This window comes from Tamandua tetradactyla, chromosome 4, assembly GCF_023851605.1.
Source record: "Tamandua tetradactyla isolate mTamTet1 chromosome 4, mTamTet1.pri, whole genome shotgun sequence".
NCBI classification, from domain to species: Eukaryota; Metazoa; Chordata; class Mammalia; order Pilosa; family Myrmecophagidae; genus Tamandua; species Tamandua tetradactyla.
Genome location: NC_135330.1, coordinates 16,010,439 through 16,035,628, shown reverse-complemented (window position 1 = coordinate 16,035,628; position 25,190 = coordinate 16,010,439). Strand labels below are relative to the sequence as shown.

Genomic DNA, 25,190 nt, shown 5'->3' with positions numbered 1-25,190 from the left:
TTTTGATATAGCTATACTATCTTACTAGCTTTCTTTTCATTAGTATTTGCCAAGTGAGATGGCTTGGAGCTGTATGTACCCCAGAAAAACATGTTCTTAAGCTTAATTCGTTCCTGTGGGTGTGAATCGTAAGTAGGACCTTCTGATGAGGCTACCTCAGTTGACATGTGGTCCACCTCAGTCAAGGTAGGTCTTAATTCTATTACTAGGGTCCTTTATAAACAGAATTAAATTCAGACAGAGAGAAAAAGCCACAGAGGGAGCAGTCAGAAGCTGAAATCACAAAACCTAGAAGAGAAAGGAGAGACCAGGAGATGTGGCCATGTGCCTTGCCATGTGACAAGCGAAGGACCAGGAATAGCTGCCACCCAGCCCCAGATCCCCAGTCTTCAGAGAAAGCATCACTTTGATGGTGCCTTGATTTGGCCTCAAAACTGTGGGTTAATAAATTCCCATTGTTAGCCAAATCCATATCATGGCATTTGCTTGAGCAGCCCGGAAATTAAAACACCAGGTGCATATTTTCTCTCCTTTTACTTTCTGTGTGTTCATGGTGTACTCTCCCTTGAAAAAAATTTTTAAATCCACTCTCGCAATCTATCTTTTAACTGGCATGTCTACTCCACTTATAATCATTTTGATCTGATATTCTTGAATATATAATTTGGGTATTTTGTTAAACTTTTTTTTTTTTAAGTGTCCTTTCCTCTCCCCTATGCATTCATTTTTGGATAGTCTGAATTTTCTGTATCCCCTCTCCACCTTTTTAAAAAATTGCTGTTTTTTTAAAACAGTTGGAAACTGTATATTTTATTTCTATTCCCTGATATTGCTGTTAAAATGTTAATAAGCACATCAGATATGTTAATAACTAAAATTAATCAGTATATCTCTTATGAACAATATTTAGAATTTCTTAGCTCTAAACCCTTCTCCCATCTTGAATATTGCTGCTTTGCTTTTATTGCTTGAAACAAGTCATTTTTATCATGGTTTTATAAAATCTACATGTTTAATAACTGCCTATATGGTCGCAAATTTCCTCATTCACTACTTCTCGCATTTCACTTCTTCCTTATACAGTCCAATTTTCTCTTCAATTCTGAAGAATTCTCAGCTGTTATCTCTTCAAATATGGCCCCTTTCCAATTTTCTCAATTCTCTCCTTCTAGAATTATTTGATGGATTTAGGAATGTCGCATTGTATCACCCACATGTTCACTTCTCTATCGCCAAAAGCCAACAGTGCCTGGTATATAGTGGCACTCAATACATATCTGTGGAAATAATTATTTATACTGAATCACCATGGAAATCACAATAAATGTGCCAGGCCAAGGTCTTACAGAAAAGAAAGCAGGTATCTCCTGGAGTCTCAACTACAAATCTTCAAACAAGTAGCAAGCTGAGATACAAAAACAGTGAAATTTGTGATCATTTAATGACAGGAATCAATTTCTGAGGTACACCACACAAAGGGAAGTGCTAAGATTTGTTTTCTCTTTTGAGGATACATTGTACTGGATACAATGGCTCAGAAAATATGTAAAGCACCAACCTACTGACAATCATAAAAGATATGAAATCTGGTTTTACTTTATTTAAAGCCTACTTTTGGATACTCAATGTAGAACAGAATTGAATAATAGTTAAATGACTACCTCTACTAGGATATCATCTCACAATTCTGTAACGTAGGCATCGTTATCAATATTTTTGTAATTAAATTGAGGTCATAAATCTTGAAGTAAGCTGCCCAAACCCATACTATTGGTTAATGGCTGTCCCCAAACTAGATCAAATGCTGCCCGTACTACAGCTGATTCTCCAACCTCATCTGACATGACTGTGCCTCCAGGGTGAAATCTTAACACTTAGAAAACAGAACCAACTCTCAAAGTGGAAGGGATCACAGTTCCTTACACTGCAGCATTTTAAACACATCCGGATCATTAATCTACAATGCAAACTGAAATCATTCTCAAACACTGCCCCATTATTGCATTAAATCCTCACTCCATTCCCATGAGGAGAGGAAGGAGAGAAATAATTACTCCATCTGACAGATGAGGAACTTGAGACTCACAATAGATAAAATGCCTTTTCTAGATTTATGGTATAAATGAATGAAATAAAAACAGCTTTGCTTTCAATTCTCCAACTTCACTTTTTCACTCAAAGACAGCGGAAGGTTCCAGTGGTTCTCAGTTCTTATTTTCAGTTATAATCTTTAATTCTAAAAAATTATTCGATAAAACATTAGAAAAACTGTAATAAAAACAAATTCACACTTAAAACTGTGGGGAAATTATATTTATGTGTAATTTTTTCACTTTCATTAGCTCATTCAGAAAATTACTGTTTGTTAAATTCCACATGTTAGGTTGGTTGTATTCAGGGTAAAAAATCTAGGTATTTAATATTTTACCTTTATAACAAATGGCTGCACCGGGAATCGAACTCGAGTCTCCAGCACAGCAGGCGAAAACTCTACTTGCTGAGCCACTGTGGCCCGCCCAGGCCTTGATTTTTAAGGAAAAGTTTGCCTCATTATCTGACATGTTAACTAACTCCTAATAACACTTATCCCTCCTACTGTAATGTGCCTGATACCAATAGATATCCTACCAGCAGCCATGGATTCAATTAGAAAATTTTATTGAAACTTAACGTAAAAAACTTTTGTGCTTCAAGTTTACATCTATGAAAACAGGCTGGTTAGTACCGAATACATTTCCAGATGGTGATAAGGGCCAGACCCAAAATTTAGCATGGACAACCTCAATATCAATTAGAGATACTTTTAAAATAAACAAGTTAAGTGGCCCAAACACCTATATACTGTTGTTGTTCCTGAGATTAACTAATTGCAGATCTGTACCCTTAGGATTGTTAAAAGTAGTACATGAAGAGAGAAATAAGGCAAAAGACCTAGAAAATAGGAACAAAGCTAAGGGTGCCACTCATAGAATGGCAGGCCCAAAGGAAAGGAGAGGGCTAGTGTATGCTTTTGTATCCACTGTTCAAGTCCATGCCTCATCCCATGGCCAAGCTCTGGCTCCAGTTGACAGAGCAAGATAAACAGGCATTCTGTTGAATGACTCCAGTAACTCTGATGTGGTGACATTCTGGAGACTATTTAACTGCAGTCTTTTTCTCATGTGCAGACACACATGCACACAGTCTTCAAGGTAATTCTTGAAGAAAGGAAAAGAGATAGTCATGGCTCACGGGTCACTATGAATGCACATCATCCAGCTCAATGGAAGCCCACGTGTTGGAAGAACGCATAGAAGGTAGGTTGTTTCAAAGTGTCATCAGCTCTGGTTATTTTGTTTTGGAATGGTGGCCCTAATTTGTTTTTCCAGTCCCAGCAAGTTTTGATAAAACTTTTCAGCAGTGTCTTCATCTAAGTCCATCTGGGAAAGAAGAAAAATAGGAATGACTAAAAAGGAGATAAAAAAACTCAACAGTATTTACATAAAAGGAGGGCATTCACCATGTGAGGATAACTTGGAAAAAAAAAAAAGATGGGGGCAACAGGAAGAGCTGAAGGGGCAGGTGTGCAGGGACTGTTAGGAAACTCTGAGAACTTGAGGATATATTAATTTTCAATCAGAACTCCAATCTTCATCAAATCTACTGACACCTCTCTTAAATAGCAAGAGTAAGAGATCTGAGGTTTTGCTATCTCCCCTAACACCAATGTACCCAGTGATAGAAGATACCAACCAAATGTGATATAAGAAAGGGCAAAGAGGAAGATAAAGAGGTTTTTAGAAATTCCAATTGCTACTCCACCTTCTACTATCAATTTTCCTTTTCTTCTTTAGTAAAAGAGCCCCTAGTTTCAGCTTGGCACTGGTTTTATCTTGGCCCTCCAGATAAAAGATTACATTTTCCATCATAGCTTTCCACCGAAGCTAGCAAGCATCATGTGGCTTTGCTCTAGCCAATGAAACGTAAGCGGAAGTATTGTGCGGTTGTCATGGATTAAACTGTGTCCTCCAAAATATCTGGTCCTATCCCCCGATTCTGTGAATGTGAGCTTATCTGTAAATGGGATCTTTGAGTATATTATTGGTTGAGATGAAGTCAAGCTGGATTAGCGTAAGCGCTAGTCCAACACGGCTGGTATCTTTGTGGAGAAAAGAAATTTGGACAGAGAGAGATAGTCACTGACAAAAACAGCTATTGAGTTATGCTGCCATAGCCAAGGAACATCCCGGGTTGCCGGTCACCCTCCAGAAGCTGGGGGAGAGGCACAGAACAGATTTCACTCCACTGAAGAGAAAGCACAGCCCTGCTGCAACTTGATGGCAGACTTCCTCTATTCAGAACTGTGAGGTAGTAAATAAATTTCTGTTCAAGCCAACTGATCTGCAGTACTTCACCACTGCAGCTGGGGCTAACTAAGACAGGGGTACTTCCCACTTTAAAAGGGGACATTCCCTTCTTTCCCCCTTCTCTTAGACATAAAGATGGGCACCACACCCTATGGAGTGCCAAAACAGTGACTGGAAGGAACCTGGGTGTCTGACAAATTGAGACTGCTTCTCTACAAATTGCTTTCACATGCAAGAAATCTAAGCCTCTGTCTTGTTTAATCCATTTTTATCTCACAATCCTGTTATGTGCAGCACATCACATCTTAACTGATACACTATATAAAATCAAACTTTTAGCCCCTTTAAAATAAAGCAATACCCAAGTCAATACTTGAACTTGAAACCAGTTCTTTTTTCATGAAAAAAAAGACTAAAAGTCAAAAAAAAACATTTACTATTTTGGAAATAACATTTATATTCATTCAACTGCCTTAGGGTTTTTCTACATTGAAGGTAGAAGAGGCAGCAGAGATCTTCTAGTTTAGTCTCTCTTCTCACAAAGAAGAAAGCAGACTTCCCCAAATTAATCTAAGGTTAGAAAACTTTCTTCAGGGCATTTCCATAAAATGCTAATAAAATAATTTGGTTTATAGGATTAAACATTTTCTCCCCTTCGTAAATGCACCATTCCCTCTAGATCAATAGAGACAGCAAGTCCAAACAAAGCCTGAGGGCTTAAAAGTAAGCTTATTAATTTTGAATAGTTTTCCAGAGTTTGTTCTTTGGGATGTTACTAAGTATTATGTGAAATTAAAAATTAAAAAGGCCATGTAATCAAGAAAAATTTGTAAAAGCCAAGACTAAACAATTTCATATGAACTTTTTAATTGTACCAACTTCTCCAAGCTCAGAGAATACACAGCTTGGCTGTGTATTGTGCACGTCTCTGAAAAAGGGATATATAATATGAAGGATTACCCAAAGTTAACTTATCTAAGGAACTCCTTTTTGCAGATATTCTCAAAGAACTAGTATTCCACAAAACACACTTTGCAAAACAGTGGAAGTTCATTTTTAGTAAACAGGTACCAGGGGAAGCAGAGAGCATGTTTCCCTTACACCTCACGCTGACATATAGACTGATATCAATGCCAATGATTTGATTTACTGAGATAACTCGTTTGCCACCATCTGGCTTTATTTTATGCCAATACCTCTCCATAATAAGTTAGGCAGTGAAAAATGTGAGTCTGAAGTAAATGTGATTCATGATAAAAATACAACAAAAGAGTTCTCACAGGTTCAAAATAAATTTTCTCATTTCCTAATACACAACTCTATTTTGATTTCTTTTGGAGACCATACAGACTCAAAAAACACAGCACTGATTTTTCTCCTGTACTTCAATCCCTGCCTCTCAAAAACACCTTTTTTTGTAATCTATTAAAGCTAGTAATTGGCAAAAGCAAAACTGGTGTTAGAACACATAAAACAAAGTGAGCTTTACAGAGAAAGGTACTTCAAATTTTAATGAACTTGTAACACAGTTATTGAGCCTGCTAGGAAAGTGGGGTATTATTTTCATCACCATGAAGTTATACTCTAATAAGGAAGCTTGATGGTAAATGAATGCTATACTAAACAAGTCTAAGCTGTCAAGAAAGTCTATAACTGAGGCACTGGACCTGGTCCCAGAAGGCTGGGAGAGAAGCTGAGATCTTAAGAAGATGACATCAACCGGTTAAAAGAGGAAGTGCACGAGCAGTTCAGGTAGAGAGAACAAGATGTGCAAAGGCTCACAGACAGGAGGGGGCAGAGAGAAATGAAAAAATTCATTGTTAGGCCAGCAAACACAGTGAAGATTCAGGAAGAAGGTAGGCAGTTGGTGGGCTGGGCAGGAAAGCAGGAACCAGTTAGTTCCTCAGCCTAGTAGGTAACATTTTTTTATTATTATTTGGGTGCACGGTCCAGGAATCAAACCCAGGTCTTGCACATGAAAAGGCAAGCATACTACCAGTGAACCACCAGTACACCCTAGTAGCTAACATTTTTAATGTTACAAAGCATACAGATTTATTACCTTTTGAGCTATTACATAATTATTTCCAAAGCCAGTCGTGGAACTCAGGTATTTGGCTAGAGGATTGAGAGATTCGGGCCTTTGGTGGAAAAGCCATACCTAGAAAGGAAAAGAACATGTTAAGATCGTGGGAATTTACAACCAGTACTTTACAGAGCACTCCAAACAAATTCTAAAAAGTCTCTTGATTATCATTAGCTATTATGGCGTCTTGATGAATCACTACCGTAACCTGAAGGAAGAGAGTAAGGCAATCTGCTTAATAGTATCCCTGGAAATTTAATTTAAAGCAAAAGGGCCCTATTTCATCTTTAATACCCAAATTAAAAGTTCACAGCATACTTAGTTCATGACTAGCTTATTCAGAGTTGGTTCTGAGGTCAGGCCAGGGTAAAATACAGATCACTGATTATATTATTTTACTAATAGATAAGCATTGCCTGGCATAACATTCAAAAGTAAAACAATTTTCCAACCACCTAGTTCTCCTTTCTGGAGGCAACCATGCTTACTATTATTTTGTGTAGTTTTCCAAAGACGATCTATTCACTTAAAAATATATATACCTTTTTCTCACTCAGATAGAAGTATATTATATACAGTATTCCACACTTTGCATTTTTCATGTTAAACAATATGCCTTAGAGATCATTCTATATTAGTATATGTAGAGCAGCTCCTTTTTTTTTTAGAGTAGCATATTTCATTTTATAGATGTACCATAATTTATATAAACGTTCTCCAACTGTTGGACAGTTATTTTCAAGCCTTTGCTATTACAAACCAACTATAATGAATAATAAATATATCACTTTATACACGTTTGAGCACATTTGTAAGATAAATGTGCTCAAAACCAAGGATGGAATTGCTGGATTAAGGATATGTGCATTTAACATTTTGCTTGATCTTGCCAAAGAGTCCCTGGTAGATGCTAAATCAATTTATCGTCCTAGAAATGCAGAAGAGGGCCAGTGTCTCCACAGCCTTGACAATATAGTGTAGTATCAAACTTCCTGATCTTGGTTAATGGGAGCTAAAAATAGTTTTTCATTGTACCTGTAATTTGAATTTCTCTTACTGTGAATGAAGCTGAGCTGTTTTTCCTATTGATTTGTTGAAGCTCCTTATATATATTAAGAAAATTAGCCCTGTGTCTTTGATACTACATGTGGCAAAAGTCTTTAGACTTTATTTGATAGGATTTTTGTCCATGCAAAAAATTTTAACTTTTAATTAGTCAAATTTTCAGACTTTTTTTTTTACAGATTTGGGAATCTGTGAAATATTTACATAAGCACAATCAAAATTATTAAAAAATTTTCCCTAATTTTCTACTTTAATTTTTTTTGTACAAATCTTTTCATTCATCTGGAATTTTATTTTAGTGGAAGGTATGAAGAAAAGACCATATTCTATTTTTTCCACATTTTGAATAATCCATCTTTCCCACACTGATTTGGAATGCCATCTTTATCATAACAGTAAATTCTTATCTGTTTATGGTATATTTTTACACCCTCTACTCTCTGTTCCATTAATTTGTCAATTCATATGCCAAGACTACGCTATTTTTAATAAGATAGTTTTTCCTAAAATAGTTTTAAAATAGTTTTTAAAATAGTTTAAGTTTTCCCTAAAATATTAAATGCTAAATAGACTCCTTTACAATGTGCTAGACTCTGTACTACATAATTCGTATGCCCTGTTTCATTTATTGCTATAAAATTCCTACTCTTCAGATAATAAAAGACTTAGTAGGGAGTCATGTGGGGGTGAGGGTAGGGGGACAAAAGTACCCAAGGGCCCACAGCCAGGAACTGGAGAACTGGGATTTGAACACAGTAAACACAATTCTAGAAGCCGTGCTCTTAATCATTTGCTTCAGAACACTCAAGCTCAGCCCATTTAAGGAGACAAAATTTATCCAAATGCTGAAAGACCATCAAGCTCTACATATCGTTGCTCGAATCCTCATCCATATCCACCAGTATCTATACCCATCCTATGTATTAGGTGACATAAAAGCTTGGGGTGACATGTTCCATCCCACCCCGATTTTAGAAAATTATAAGAAAGTCACAATAGCAAAAATATTTTTGAACTGCGGCCTTGGGTCATACTGCTTAACCTACCTAAATTTCACCTATCCTTCAGCGCCCAGATCAAGTCTACTTAGTGAGCAAGGCCTATACCAACTACGCCAGCTCCTCATTCATTCTCCATCCTGACTATTCTTAGAGTAGTTACCATATGATTAAAGAGGGTCTTATTTATTTACGTGTTCTTTTTTCTAAACATGATTCTAATGTTTAGAATAAGAGATCCTGGGATCTTATCTTTTAACAATTCCCCACACTACTGACAACTCAAAACACATTTGACCTCTCGGTTTAATTTTCAGTGCCGTAAATGTGCACCATGAGTAGAGTAATCTTTAAAAGACTACGTGTGACAGTAGCTCAGTGGCAGAATTCTTGTCCGCCATGACAGAGACCCAGGTTCAATTCCCGGTGCCTGCCCATGCCAAAAAAAAGAGAGACTACTGATTAGTATTTCTACCATTTTTGTCAAAGATATTAAGAACTAATTTAAAATAGCTACAAGTCCTACCTTTCATAATCAATTTGCGTCCCTACAACAAATGCATTTACTCTGCAACATTTACCAAAACACCAAGACAAGAGCTTCAAGCCATTTCCCTTAATGTTTATCTTTGTCAATTTCAGTTCAGCCAAGGTTTAAGAATCCGTCAGATGCAGTCACTACAGTGTCAGTGTACCACGTTTCAAAAACGAATAGCAAAAATCCTGAAGGAGCTCAGGAGAGGGAGGGAGACAAACACAGAAGGAACTGACTATAATCAATGGGATTTCAACCAGATGGTGAAAAGATTAGATGACAAGTTTCATCTTCTCTAACAATTCTGATCCATAGGAGAGGCTGCCCTTGATGAGGAAACATATGCAATCCATTTGCCATGTGTAATTTAAGGAAAATCACTGGTTTCCTAAGTAACAACTTGATTCTCTAATATAAGCAGAAGGAAAAGGAACTTTCTTCAGGCATGTGGAGTTGGACTTTGTAGCTTTGACTCTCATACTGCAAGGTACACCTTCTCCACAGGACAATCTCTCGTTGACTTCCCTATCACCATATTGCTTTCCTGCCACTCTAGTGTTCCACCACCATGTCTCTCTCCTAGCTGCTGGTGTAGAAGAGCATTTCCTATAACAGTGCTATCCAGTGTAGATGCTAAATTTCCAAACTTCCCTCCTAAAGGCTCTGCATTTAGCTTTGTGGGTATACCTTAGACCTGAACAGGATATCAATTATTCTCAAAGCTTATTCAACTATTCTCTTTTCCGTTGAAATTGTTTCTACAAGTACATTTAAAATTCATATCTGCTAAGCCATTATACAAACTATTGAAACTTTAATAACATACCAGTGCTTCTGTTCCATTGTACGGGGTCATTGTGAATGCATTTGTGAAAAAGCGAAGCTGAGGGTAAAAAAGCAATAGTCATTTGACCACTTATAAGAGTCTCTGGTAGTATGGAATAGAATCACAAAAATATAATTCATTTAAATATTAAAAAAGAAAACATACATTTCTAATTATAGAACATTTTTAAGTATAAGAAAAATAAAGACATCTAAAAAAGAAATGACACTTAATCCCCACCACTCAGTCAATCGGTTAACATGAAGGCATATTTTCTTCTGATCTTTTTCCTACGCCTGCCATAATGGAGGGACATTACAAAAGAACAGAAAAGCCGTCTCTTTCTGCACCACAAATGGAATTCTGCCACCTTTGGGTTCAATTTCTTAAATCATTTCCCAACCACTAAACGTGTATTTTTGGCCCCAAACTGAACAGATTTAGTAAACTAAGAAAAGAAATGTTTATCACTTACCAGCCATATGATTGGCATCAGAAGTATCCATAAAAAGGGAGGTAGAATTCCATAAGTCAAATTGGTCATTACTATACCTGGGCACACCACACTGGAATACAGACCCTGGAAGTACAGAGAGGGACAGCAGTAAGATTCTAGTTCAGTGTATATTGACTGAGTCCTATGTATGTGCTAGCTGATAAAGGAGACAACATAGATGAGCCAGGAAGCCAGAAGATGAAAGATTTATGCTCTGAGGTGTCCTTGAAGCTGGGTTAACCATTTTAGTTTAAGCAACATGCTTAAACTACCAGGAGAGAGTCAAAAATTAGTAAGGATGCAAAAATTAGTAGGATAAAATCTTTACTCTTAAGAAACTCATAGTTTAAAGAACATGGGCAATCAAGTTTGAAATTGGGGGGTGGGGGATAGGAAATGGGGCCTGGTATACTCTGAATTTTCCTTGTAATTGGCCTAGAGATCAGCTTGTCAACTGTGATGATAACTTCTGCTAAAAAATACATATACATTAGTCCTTGCCTCCATCAAGTTTCCTGTCTAGTAAACTTGGACAGCAAAACCTAAATTAAGTGGCTATTTCCTTGCATGCACATAAGAGCACCCATACCTTTAGCTTAAGACAGGAGCTCCTGATATCAAAAAGAACAAAGGGCTGTGTGTAGTTCCACACAGACCTTCTCCAAGTGAACACCTCTAAATTGGGTCCTCAGCCTAGAACCATCATTTTAAAAAGTTCTAAAGAGAGCATTTATTTATAGAGACCTTTTATTAATAGAGAGAGCTTTGCATGATCTTTTGTAATCCTTCAGCCACTGGGGTTTGCAGCTGAAATTTTACACCTATGCAACAAAGACATACAAAGCAGCATTAAGCTCCAGACCCCGGTGGCCACAAGGAGACAGCATCATTGGCAAGGGTCACCTTCTTCAAAGAAAAATCCTCTAGACTGTGATCCTCATAGAGTCAGAGCTCTGGAGTCTCACTACAAATCACCACTATTCTAAAGGCTTTTTAAATACTGACTATCCCATAACATCTGGTATGAAAACACTGGGAGGCAGCATGGTTTAGCAGGAAAAGTCCAAGCCATAAAGGAACAGACTTGGGGTCATCTAAGCACTAGCATCTACTAGTTTGTGACCTTGGGTAAATTACTTAACCTCTCCAAACATTAGTATCTTATCAAAATGGGGATTCTTAGACCAACCTCCCTGGGTCAGGAGAGTTATCAAGTGACATATTTTTAAAGCCTAGTACAGCACCTAAAACCTAGCAATTGCTTAAAGAACAGCTATTGCTGTTGTTATCATTATCATTCTATTGCATAATTATATGCCATGAAGAGTTACAGAACGGTGAATAAACCACATTAACTAAAAAGTCATGAGCTAATTATCTCTGCCCTGAAACCTTCATATACTCCAACTACAGATCACATTTTGTATCTTATCTTGTCCTCATAGCAAACCTGCTCAAGAAACAATATTCCACCTTCTAAGCTTGTAAGAGTGTGCAAGGAAGTTGGCCATATTATCAGTAAATCAACTGTAGTTAAAAAACCACTGCCATGACATTTCCACATCACTGAGACAGGCTCACCTGTTGGTTGAAGTTCCTGTTCAAAGCCACACTCAGGAGGTCAGAGGCATATTTGGAAGAGCTGTAGGGTTCCTGACCTTTGCTATGCTGGAAGTCCTCTGGGATGAAATTAGATTTCTTAGCATTGCGAGATGACGTCCAGATGATTTGTGATGGACTGTCACTATGACAGAGGAGAGGTTCCAGTTCGCGAATCTGAGGTGAGGAAAGGAGGAACCCAAAAAAGTACCAAAAACCATTGGTGGAGTACGGGGTGACAATTTTAAAACCACTATGCATGTATACTGGAACTGAACAAGTAAGTAAATGGATAGGGGATGGTGGCAGCCAGGTTTCTCACTGTTAGCATGGGAGGTTACAGATAAGCAAGGGAAGAAGCTAGAATGATCCATGGATTAGAGTTAGAGACATCAGTATGAACTCCTGTTTAGCTTAATGTAAATGCAGATGATTAAATATAAAAATTATTTCTTTTTAAACATGAGTTAGTACGCATACATATATCTCCTTGCTCTGTCAGCTGAGAGGGCCCAAAACCAACTGGCATGTCAGAGTCATGAGCATACCCAGCACCTAAACCTTGGTTTCCAATATCATTCTCCAATAATAAGAAGCAGAGCTCCTTAGAAAAATGGCTGAACCTAGAACTGGGGCAGGAAATATACAAGATAAGCCTGGAGCATTTTATAGAACGTACTCAAAACAAAAACTAAAATAAAAACAAAAAAACCCCACAATGACGGGGCATGTCAAAGGGATACAGGAGCCAACTGAAAGAGCTCCCAGTGGCCAAAGCTGTAATATTGTTAGCAAGAAAATAAAGCAGTATTTATAACTCAAAGTATAAAATAAATATCTATTAGTGCACATGGAAATAAATAAATGTATGAAGGAGAACAGACAAATATCCCAGGTAGAGGACTTCTAAATAATTTATGTAGATAACTCCATCATTAAGGAGATGGAGCACAGCTTCCCACTCCTTAGCACTGTAGGCTGTGCAAAGTAACTTCTTCCCCCAAGTACACATCGTACACAGTATAAGGGAAAAAATTAGAGTAACTTTAAGGTGAAGAAACTTGGCACACTAGCTCAAGCCAGGTTTTCAAGGTTAACATCAACAATAAGTCACCCTGATAGTAAGTACCCTTGATATTGTGTGATGAGAGTAGCACTTTCTCTCTGTTGTTCTTTCCCAAAACACATTACATTACCTGACTCTAACCATGAGAGAAACACCCAACAAATCTCAATTGAATTACAATTGAAAATACTTGATAATAATCCCCAAACCTGTCAAGATCATGCAAAACAAGGAAAGTCCAAGAAGTGGTCACAACCAAAAGGAGCCTAAGGAAACATGTCTATTAAGTGTTAATACCATACCTTTGAAAGGACATTAGGTAAAAACTGAGAAAATCTGAATAAAGTATGAACTTTATGTAGCAATACTGGTTCATTGATTGTGCAAATGTACCACACTAATATAAGATGTTAATTAAAGGCAAAACTATGGGGAAAGTATATAGGAACTATTTGTACTATTTTTGAAATTATTCTGTAATTTAAAACTGTTTTAAAACAAAAAGACTGTTACGGAAAAAAAAAAAAACACCTACTTCCAGATGTGATACATGCTTGCAATTAACAAATAAGCCAAGCACAATCAGAATTCAAGTCATAAACACAACATTAAATCTATTATCTTGTTCAACTGAAATATCGCACTGTGACTAAAGATTCACAGTATTATATCTACTCTTTGTAACAACCGTAGGATGGTATGAAGCTGTATGTACCCCAGAAAAGATCATGTTCTTAAAGCTAATCCATTCCCAGGGTGGAAAGCTATTGTGAGCGGAACCTCTTGATTAGGTTCTTTCAGTTGCGGCATGCCCCAGGTGGGTCTGAATTCCCTTATTGGAGTCCTGTATAAAAGGATGAAATTCAGAAAAGCACAAGGAGAAGCAGAGATAAAAGACAGGGAAAAGAACAGAGAAGCTCAGAAAGAAAGCCAGTCTGAGCAGCCACAAGCTGAAAGCAACAAACACCGAGGACCAGCAGACACTTCCCATGTGACAGAGATGTCCCAGACGCCAGCAGCCTGCCTTCAGGAAGAAGGTAACATCCTGCTGATGCCTTAATTTGTACATTTCCACAGCCTCAGAACTATAAACTTGTAAGTTATTAAATCCCATTATAAAAGCCAACCCATTTCTGGCATACAGCATTTCGGCAACCTTAGTGAACTAAACCAAACCTTAAATGTTTGGTCATTTTACATATAATTAAACAGGAAACTGATTCAATTATAAAATGCATTTAACCCTGAGCCTGGAATCTAAGTTTTTAAAAAGTGTTATGATTCTTAAATCTAATTTGAAGAGGGTGGAAAGTATTATAAGCCTTGGGATTATTTTATTTGATTCCAGAACCCATGCTGATATACCTGCCTGTATAAGGGCACCAAAGGTAAAGTCATGTGACCTGGACACCGCTGACCACAGCTCTCCTCTGCCATCTCTTTGTCATTCCTCTACTTTAAACGATCACCCAAATATTTGATTTTCTCCAACCTTAACTTTTTAAGCAGTAGCAGTCATCAAAAATTAATGGACTAGTAATAGTATTAAATAAATTATCCTCTATCATTAAGAACTAATTTAATAATTAAAAAGAAGAGCAAAGAATTAGAATAACATTATAAAAAGAGTAAGGAAATATTAGACAGTGGATCTCGGTAAAATTATTTTAAAAATCAAGTAATTCAATCTCACCCTTACTTTATTTTCAATTAGCTTTTTAGTGTAAAATACTACATATCATTAAAAAAAAAGTTCTAAAGGATATAGAAGGAAGAGTGACTCTCCATCCTATCCTGAAACTCTAGTACTCCGTTCCTCTTATCAGAGGCAACCAGTGTTCTCAGTTTCGTTCGTTTCATTCTAGAAACATTATATGCCTAAATCTTTTGCTATCTGTTTACACAGGTGAGAGCACACTACATATATTTTCTCTTAATAAAATAAGAGTGCCCCAAATAAGGATACAATACTAATCTCATTTCCGTGGTTCCATAATACTCCATTGTTTGTTTGTATCTTAATTTACTATATCAGTTATCTATTGAGAAGACAGGTATTTCCAGGCTTTTACTGTCATAAACAATGCTGCAAGAAGCATTTTTATAGAAATATTTTTGGGAGCATGTGTGATGGTATCTATAAGAGACATACATTCCTAAAAATAATCAGTATTTTATTTTTATTAAAATTGCTAATAGAGGCGGGCCGCGGTGGCTCAGCGGGCAAACTGCTTGCCTGCTATGCCGGAGGACCTCGGTTCGATTCCCGGCCCCAGCCCATGTAACAAAAACAAAAAAACAAAATACAATAAAACAAGAAAATGTTTAAAGATGTTTCCCTTTCTTCCTTCCTTCCTTCCTTCTATCCTTCCTTCCTTCTCTCTGTCTTTCCTTTAAAAAAAAAAAAAAAAAAAATTGCTAATAGATATTGCCAAATTACCCTTCTAAGATGTCCCACTTTAAATTCTTACCAGCAATATATTAAAGCATTCATTTTCTCACATCCTAGCCAACTTCATGAAGTATATCAAGTTTTCTTTAAATTACTGCTAATATAACAATGTCTCATTTGCTTATGAGCAAAGATTGCACCTTTTCATATAAGTAACCTGTATTCCTTTTTCTTGTGGTTGTTAATCCATATTATTTGTCCATTTTCCTTTTGAGTTACTGGTCTATTACTGATTTGTACAAACTCTGTATTGATGAAATTAGCCCTCAGGCTGATTAACGTGTTGTAAATAATTTTCCAGATTTGCAATTTATCCTTTGAAATATTTATGGTAGTATTTTGCAGTAGCCAAATTTTTTCAACTTTTGCCTGTGTTCTTGTTTTGAAAGATCTTTTTCAAGGTTATACACATTTTTCTTTTGGTAGTTTTAAAAGTTTGATTTCTTCTCCAACTGAACTATTTGATGCAACTGTCACTTATCTTGAAATGGATATGAAGTTATTTAATGGGAATGCTCCAGAGAGTTCCTAGAATCTTTTATTAAATATCTTACCTTTTACCCACCAATCCGATCTGTCAACCTACCATGTAAACTTACCAAATGTATTTCAATGACTATTTCAAGACTCAGTTGTGTCTCATTAATCTACCATTCTATTCTAGCACTAGGGCCAAAAAATATTAATGTATTTTAAATACAACATGTTTTAAAAATTTTTGTAGACTAGTCATCCATGTAACTTTTCTTCTTTCAGTTATTTTCTTGGCTTTTTTGGTATATATGTGTTTTCCATATGAACTGAAAAAGCACCTTTAATTCTTCCTCTGTAACCCTACCGTAATTTAGATTTTTAGATTAATTTAGGAATAATTAACATATTGACTTTTCCTTTCTAAGAACTACTGTTCATTCAGGTGAAATCACCTTGTGTGGCATCAGAGTTTCAAAGTCTTCTTAGAGATCCTGAACAAGATTATGTTTCTTTCCATGCAATTGATATTTTTATTTACTGTAAAAGAAATCTTTTTTATATCCTTTAAATCACTAATATTTATATATAAGAAGCCACTAATTTTGCATATTCATTTCGTAACCAACCACTTAATTAAATTCTCCTGTTGTTTCTAATAGTTGTTTCTCCTGGGTTTTCCAGGTATATAATCATAACATCTACATATAATATTCATTTTACTTCCTCTACTTACAACTTCTTTCCAAATGCATTGGCCAGGGCTTCTAAAATGGTTTAATAAGAGTGGTGAAAACAGAAATTTCTGTCTTATATATAACATTGCTGAGTGTGATGGTTCAGTTCTGGTACCAATTTGGCCAAGTGATTATGCCCAGCTGTCTGGTCTGCAAGGCTACCTCGTGACTGGTCGATAAAGCTAAAGGCCAGTGTATTAAATCACCAGTCAGCTGATAGTATCTGTGGCTGATTACATCTGCAATCAACTAAGGCCTTGCCTTCCACAATGAGATAATCCAATCAGTTGAAGGCGTTTAAGAAAGAAGAGAGACTCTTTCACTGCTTCTTCAGTCAGCGGGCCTCTCCTGTGGAGTTCATTCAGACCTTTTATCGGAGCTGCCAGCTTCACAGCTGCCCTACGGAATTTGGACTTTTTCACTCCCACGGTTTCAAGACACACCTTTATAAATCTCATATTTACAGATCTCTCCTTTTGGTTCTGTTCCTCTAGTGAATCCTGACTAACATACTGGGATGTTCAACAGTGACACTAGAAGTCTAGCTTTTTAAGTCATAAATTATAAATATATGCAGCCACCCAGAGTTGACGTCAACAGAAAAACATACATATATCCATATACATACTCATACATATACCAATAGACTGCTTTAGGGAAGCAATGTTTTCAGAGTAGAATGATCAACCTATTTACTATTCGAAGATTTAATGCTGGCCCTAAACAAATGAACTTAAAAAAACACCATAAGGTGTCCATGCAGGCCTTTGGGATCATAGTGCTGTCAGTTTATTAAGTCCACAGCCTTTCTTACCAGGATAAAGTGGCCAAAAACATTAGTTTCGAACACCTCTTGGAGCCCATCCACGGTGATCTTGTCTTCCTGGGTCAGCAGTCCTTCAGCTGTGGAGAACATATGGATCACTTTTCTGAAACAGCAGAAGACAATTTTATGATGTAAGCTCCTTCACTGAAGATAAGGAAGAGACACCGTGCCCCACCACAGCAAACCACTTAGCCTGACTCTACAAAAGTAAGAAAAATACCTATTTTCCAGGCCATATAATTGTAATTATTAAATGAGATGTGTGTATTTTGTTTCATACTGTGCCTTGCACTGAGCAGGTGTTCAAGAAATACTTCCTTCCTCCAACCCTCCCACCCTCCAAACCCCTAGAAATATGTATTTATAGCTCACACTCTCAACAGGGGCCAAAGTCTCTCAAAAACTCTCTGCTGACACTTTCTTAATCTTTTTCCAAATCCGAGAAAATTGCTATGCCAAGGGGGAAAAGTCTTTCTCTGCACAGACCAATGTTTAACTGCTGAACAAAGTTAAACAAGTTGCTCTCCTGATGGTGTCCTTGAGCATCAAACATACAAATTCAGTGTTTTGCTGTGGAGATTTTAGTAGCTTGAGATCAGTGTTGCTTTTTTCTTTTTTAAAAGGTGGAAACGTTATGCCAAAGCAGCAATATGCTAAGTAGCACGTAGCAAGAGTACGAATATTAATTTATGAATAAATGTACTAGGTCACAAAATAAAATTTATTTCTTACTGCAGGTTGCAGTTAAAAATTTTTAAAGTCACTATATGAATGTGTATTGAGGATCTCCCAGGAAGATATTTAGTTCTCTGCATTTTCCCACACTACTGGTCAGAGCACCTGCAATACACCTGAGAAATGCTATCTGAAGTAGCCTTCCTGGGCATCCAAGTCTCACTGAGAACTCTGCCTAATTCTGAAATGTTCTTGCTCACAGATACATTCAGGCAGACCAACAAGCAACCTTCTGAGAAGTCCAACCCATCGGCATGTCCTGGAGACCGAGAACACTATAAACATGACTTGCAGCATTCCCCATAAACAATGAACGCTCTTTTTCATGATGTGGTGGCAGTACCTCCTTTTTATGTCTTTACTTCTCAATATCACTTCACCTTTCATTATCCCAATTTAACATAGTAAGGGCAAAGCTAGGCAGAAAAAAATGATGATCCTCCTCCAACCAGGTCATCTAGAACACAGAAGTTACCTTGAAAAGAGACCAGTGACAAATGCTTTGATATTCAGCCGTGGATTAGGCATGATCCCAGCATTAAGATATACATGGTCTAATCTCTGAAACCTGCAAGTAAAACACCAAGACAAAATTGTGAGTTATCTCTAGAATTAACAGAATCAAGGCCTATGAAAGATAGAAAATACTTTCTGAACCAAAAAGATAGCCACAGCAAGCTAGCAGGAATATATTCCACTATTATTTTCTCAACAGTTTTTTTTAGCCAGATTAAGGATTTGCATATTGTGTTTTTTATTATTATTATTATTTTTGAGGGTAGCTTCCAACAGAATTTGGGGAGCTATAATGAACTCTGGACTCAAGCCTTCTGGTTAATACTCCTTTCCAGCTCTGTCCTCCAAATTAGGCACAAATTATTAAATATCTTGAACCTTTGCAGGTAATTCAGAATACTAACATTAAAAATGTCAAAACTTAAAATCTCAGAAGTCATCTGTATTGGAATGGGCTATTATTAAGGATGAAGTTTCTTTTTTTCTAAATAAGGAAACATAACTAAATCTATACCTAACAGGTAAGAAACTCTGCTAAGTTTGGGGGGAAAATGCCTGCAAACATGAGTCATAACTTCTTTCTAGGCTCTAATGGTTTATAACTCTGAAATGACAATTTCTGTGCAATTTTATACACTTGGAGACTAAGTTATGATGGAGCAGCAAATGTGGAACATACCACAGTTTATTTGAAAGAACATACCACAGTTTATTTGAAAGTGAAGACTAGAAAATGTTCTTAGTTGTAAAGAAGAATGATGTGGCAGAAAACTCTAAGAGCTCAGGAGGAGAGGAGAGAAAAACTAAATTCACAAAGGGCTACGGCTGCAACAAGAGGAACTGGGGTGCAGGAAACTAGCTTTTGCTTGTTTTGCAACTTATGCATTTGGAACAGGGAGATGCAAATGACTCTATCAATTCACAAATAAAATGTAAACCGAAGTATTATCTTCACCTTTACCAAAAAGACAGAGCCTTACTTGTTTCTCTTGCACTTCTTTTATTGTCTAAAGAAATAAAGTAGCTCCTTATTTTTTAAAGGCTACATTCACAAAAATATTCAATATTAATTACTGCAGACAATCAATAGTGTGGACTAGTGCAGGGTTCTTAACCTTTTTAACCATAAATTCCTTTGAGAATTTTAGTAGGGAAAAAAAAAAGCATGCCCTTTCTCCCCAGAAAAAATGCATTGTATGCTTATTTGCAATTCTGTGTACACTCTGGGGGTGGGGGGGAGGGAAGCGTGGTTACACATCCAAAGACTCCATTACTTCATTTATCAAATGCCTGTTATATGAGAATTATTATGCAGATATGAGCAAATTTTTACCAGGCTGGAGAAAAATCCCTGAAGCAGGGAGGAAACCTGGGTTCTAGGACAAACCTAATCAATCTAAAGTTGGATGACCTTCATAGGCAAATTATTCTATCTCTGGTCTCAGTTTCTTCACTTGTTAAATGGCAGTATCTGTGCAATCTATTTAATGAAGTTATTAAGTGGAGGAAAGATATAAAAATTGCACTGAAATATCAAAGTTACATTCATGTGAGGACTTAAAACTGACCATGTGTCAGGGTGTACTCATAAATATTAAAGAAATGATGATGATCATGAATAAGAACGTGATACTGAGAAGTAACCGGCTCCCTCTACAGATTTCCTCAGCATAACTTCTCATTCTGTACCTTGTCCTTTCTAGGTTTTCCTACCCTTTTTTATTTTATCGAATGCTGTGTTGCACAATCACATGACAGGAAACCTGCCAACGAGAGGCTTACTTTTGCTTCAGTTCCTTGGAGGCCCGAAACACTGAGTGCAGGTTGCTAACATCCACCTGCACGGTGGTGACCTGAGCTGTGGGGTGAGCGGCCAGCAGCTCTGCCCGGACAGCTTCAGCTTTGGCCAAGTTCCTGCAGGCCAAGCACAGGTAAAGCTCCTCCTCCTCTGCCAGCAGTCGCTTGCACAGGGCCAGGCCAATGCCACTGAAAGAACATTTCAGATGCATTATGTGGGATGGTATCAAGCAGAAGCACTTCTCTATGGTTCAGAAAACAGATTACTTTAGGTTTAGCTCCAATCAGGAGCCCAGGCAGTCATAAAAGACAAAAAATAAATAAATAACCTTAAAGAAGGGGGAAAACCCCACTCTCTAATATTCATTTACTGAGACTGCTGTCCAGTTTGTGTTCCTTCCGTTTTGCAAAAGTTTAATGACACAATAACTGGACTAAAAATATAAGAGATGTCCTTTAGCGCTTCTAATATAGAGTTCACCTTGGTACTGATTTCCATTTTTCACTTACACAACTCATGAAAGGGATGCAATGCCATCATCACAGGCAAATGCTGACGAGACAAAATGTGCATGCAGGAAACTGCTAGGAGAAAAAGTTCCTTCGATAACAGACGAGGCTCATTCCTTACCGAAACTGGAGGCTTTCTTTCCACTGCCAAGTTTCATTCAAAGCACCAGTACCTGAGGACTTTAAGGGGGCGTCACGTCCATTCCTCGCGCCGTGGGGGACCCAGAGAAGGGGGTCGGGGCTCAGTCCGGGCCCCACGGAGGCAAATCTGGGGCAGTCGTTCCCGGGGTCGGCGTGCGGCGGGCCCCCTGCCCCCATACCTCCCGCTCCCTGCGACCCCGGATCCGCCGCTTCCTCGGTTACCGCGAGGGAGGCCTCACCTACTCGCCCCGGTGACCAAAACCACCTTCCTCATCGTCGCGCACCCGAACGCGGAGCAAGAAAGGAAGAGAACACCGGAGTCCGCAGACCTTCCAGGAGCCGGTTCCCAGCCGCCCCGCGCGCGGCGCCCAGGCCAGCCCCGGCGAGGCCCCGCCCCCTGCTCAGATGCCGGCTCGGCTCCCGCCTCCAATCGCAGCGCGCGGTCCGCACGCAGAGCCCCGCCCGGGTGGGGTGAGACAGGCCGAGGGGCGGGGCCGCGGGACGCCCCACCCCCTGCCCTTCCGGCGCTCAGGTGTCCGCCCCAGCCTGCTCTGCTGAGAGGACGATTGGCGGGCGTCCTGAGGGGTTTGCAGCCTGCAGGGGTGTTCGGGTCCAGGATCGGTGGGGGACACGCGGAATTGAGTCCTGATGTCCCGGGTTGGCACTTCACTCTCTGCAGGGTATTTGCACCAAAGCTCCGCGTTTCGGGGGAAGGGTTTAGCTTAGGAACCAGAGTTTAGGGATCATCTAGCTAGTTTTCCACTCCTTTTTGGTAACAGCCCAAAAGATCCAGGCCTATGGTATTTTCCAGCCCAGCTTCTGCTATTCCCAGACCGCCTCCTTCTCTAAAGAATCATCCTTCGGAAAATAAACTTTGATTTCATGAAGAATTTTGTGTAGAATCATGCATAAATGACCAACATTCAAAATGTGGAACATGGCATGGAATCAGAGAACCCCGGAACTTTCCAGGTCACCCCCGACATCAGTAAGTCTAAAACTCTCAGTGGTTAAGGACTGGTTTTGTTTTTCCAGGGCATCCCCAAAGAGGCATGTTTGGAAAATACAATAAAAATGGGTTACTACAAAAGTGAAATAAAAAGCAAAAGGCATACAAAATACAAAACCCAATTTTTATTATTGGGTTCATCACATAAGTACTTTGTTAAACTACTATAAAAGTTTGTAATGCTATAAAATTTTCTAATGCTTACTCTTAAGTTTCTGTACTTATCCTAGAGTGAGAACAACACGGCATGCTTGGAGTAACACTGAGCATGGCTCCTGTGTTTATGTAATGGAGTCTACTCCACGTCCTCTTTCAGAGTTTTAATCATTTTTGAACAGCAATGATCCCGAAAGATCATCTTTACTAGCTTTTGAATATCTTAGAGGTTCAACTAGCTTGGTAAGCATTTATCTTATACCAATTAAATTTGATTGAACAAATAAATCTATTTATTTGAATATTAGATTCCTAAAAAAAAAAACAAAAATTCTTTGTCATTTGGGTGGAACTCAGCTTGCGCCCTTACCACACTCTCAACTATTCTAAAGAGAAGAGACTGCAATTTAACAATATTTCTAAAGGTCCTGGAGGAAAATTAACCCCAATCTTCAGTTTAGTTTATACCCAAAGCTCATTGTGAAATATCCTGGAGCTCAAAGGTGACATGTAAAGAGACTAAGAGAGGGGAGAGAGAGTTGTGGGCTGCGCTATGAAGAACTTCCCCACAAGAAAATCCTAGACCCTGGAGATTCGGTATTACCACAATATGGAAATGGCAACCAGTGTAAGAGTGACTATGAGCAGGTGGAGGCTGGAAAAGCTCAGAGCAAGACCTGCAGCCTCTCCCTCCCACCATGATTTCCATCCAAGCCAGGTGAGGAAACCCTCAAGGTATTGCAACCTTTGAAAAAACCAGCTGAACCGCTAGAAGTGCTACAGAGAACACAAGAACAAAACTATGTTGACACCAAATATGACTTAATTTTATATTTTAAAACTATTTCCTCATATGTAGGACACAGCTTAATAGTGGTCACAATATATTTTTACAGAAGGGTGGGTAAAAATTTCTACAAGTGGGTAGGTGTGCCTTGAGTTTATATTAGTCATAGATTCATTCTGTTTTCAAGCTGCACATAGACCACATCTATCCCTGACAGTGTTTGGCCCCGTGATGAGAATAGTAAATGTGGCAACTGTACCTTGACCGCTATTTACAACCTCAGATGACAAATTTATCTCTACCCTAAACACTGAATCCCACCTCTGATTCCTTTCATGGTGTCTAAATGCGTCCTCAGGTAGATGTGACTGTGTAAAAGTATCTCTAGCTCCCAATACAGAGCTCTAGTCTGGGTCCATGTAAACCTCTCCAGAACTAACTTGCCCAGTTTGCAAACTGGAGCAAAATAGCAACCACCAGTGGCGCTCCTCTTGCTTCTCTTGTCCACGTCCTCCTTCTCTTCAAGTCATTGTATACCCAGGCTCCCCCCAAACTGCCAAAAACAACCTTTTCATTAGATGATAAGAGCTCATATGCTGCCTTATACATAAGAAATTACTGTCAGATAGGGCTCAAGGACCAGAAAATATTATGTGTGCACACCTCTTTTTCAAATACCGAATGCATATGACGTTATATATGGAGAAAAATCACTCTGCTTGTCTTCTACACTTAACAAGATGAGTCTTCCCAGTTTTAGTTCAAACATAAAGGAGCAGACATAATCTCTGACCTCAGGCCAAATGATATATTCAGATATATGTATTATATGTATCTGTACCATATCAATGTGTGCACTGATATACCACTGATATCGACCTTTAAATTTTGGCTATAGTTGTTAACAACAGAATTAGCCCTCTTTGAACATCTCTGCTGTCCATGTTCATTTTTTCCTGCATGCTTTCTCTTTCTTAACCTGTAGAAGCCAAGAGTTTAAAGCAAGACCTACAGAATTTGTTGCAAGCTGCTGGCCTCGGGATGGCAGCGGTAAACTGTGGTGATTGTTATGTAGAGCAGTCTGGGAGGAAGAGAATGTTTACCCAAAACAGTTATGTTAAGTATGAAGAACACTGTGAGATAAGAATCTTGCTCCCTCAGGAAATGCCTGCATATCTATTGACATCCTGTGGTATATAACAAGGATCTGGTTGAGAATAAAGTTGTCTGAAGTCTGTCTGAAGTAAACTCAAGCTTCAGACCCCCTGAGTCCGTCTGTGTCTTTCTTTCTTTCTTCCTTTCTTTTTTTTCTCATCATTCCTTAATATCCTTTGAGCTCCGTTTCAATAGGAAGCAACATTAACCCCCATTCTCACTCCCGCTGCCCACCTCCTTGAACCCCTGACCTTTAGTCCTGGAGTCGAGCCAGAAGCCTTTGAGGTGAAAGTGTGCATTCATGAGTGCGGAGAATGGTTGTTCTCTGAGAATGTATATGCAGTCCCTTAGCTGTGGTGGTCATGGCAGAAAAAAACATGTTCATATTACTTAGAAAATCAAGTGAACAAAGTTATTCATCAGGGATCAGGTAAGAAGCATGATGTTTTCAATGGTTTTAATCCTGATCTCTGTTATGAAGACTGATTCTGTATTCTGGCTGTTCATAATTTTTGTTGCTTTGTGTATATGTGTGAACAGTCTAAGACAGACCATAACTGGATTTAGAAGGAATTTCTGTGTATCAAACAAGATGACTCTGCAAAAGCAACTATTAAGAATCTCCCAATTAATTTTGGATGGATTGCCCATAACTGGAAAAATGGGAGCACACAAAATCTCAGTCACTGCTATGTCCGGATGTGCTTTTCTTCTAATTAACGTTCAACTAATATGCAAGAGGCCCATGTAAGTAGCCCTTTCTTAGATATCCTCCAAAACAGCCGGCAACACCATGCACACCCTGGCTCTGTCCCCTATCCCATTTTTCCCTCCTAAAATGTGGCCAGTAAGGGTGACAAAGCCCAGAGCTGGTACTTTCT

General features: G+C 38.3%; 1 protein-coding gene across 2 annotated transcripts; it reads right to left on the bottom strand.

Annotated features, from left to right (window-relative positions):
• Positions 1-2,298: 2,298 nt before the first annotated feature.
• HSD17B7 (hydroxysteroid 17-beta dehydrogenase 7) lies at positions 2,299-21,586 on the bottom strand. Of its 2 annotated transcripts, none has more exons than XM_077156743.1 (9): positions 21,442-21,586; positions 20,537-20,740; positions 18,714-18,806; positions 17,492-17,606; positions 11,934-12,128; positions 10,332-10,436; positions 9,857-9,913; positions 6,409-6,507; positions 2,299-3,419 (listed from the first exon to the last, which is right to left on the bottom strand). In XM_077156743.1, the coding sequence occupies exons 1-9, from the start codon at positions 21,474-21,476 to the stop codon at positions 3,318-3,320; spliced, it is 1,005 nt and encodes a 334-aa protein (XP_077012858.1). In that variant the 5' UTR covers positions 21,477-21,586; the 3' UTR covers positions 2,299-3,317. The 2 variants fall into 2 exon arrangements, with proteins under 2 accessions (XP_077012858.1, XP_077012857.1); XM_077156742.1 differs by having other exon boundaries at positions 21,183-21,573.
• Between the last annotated feature and the right edge of the window lie 3,604 nt (positions 21,587-25,190).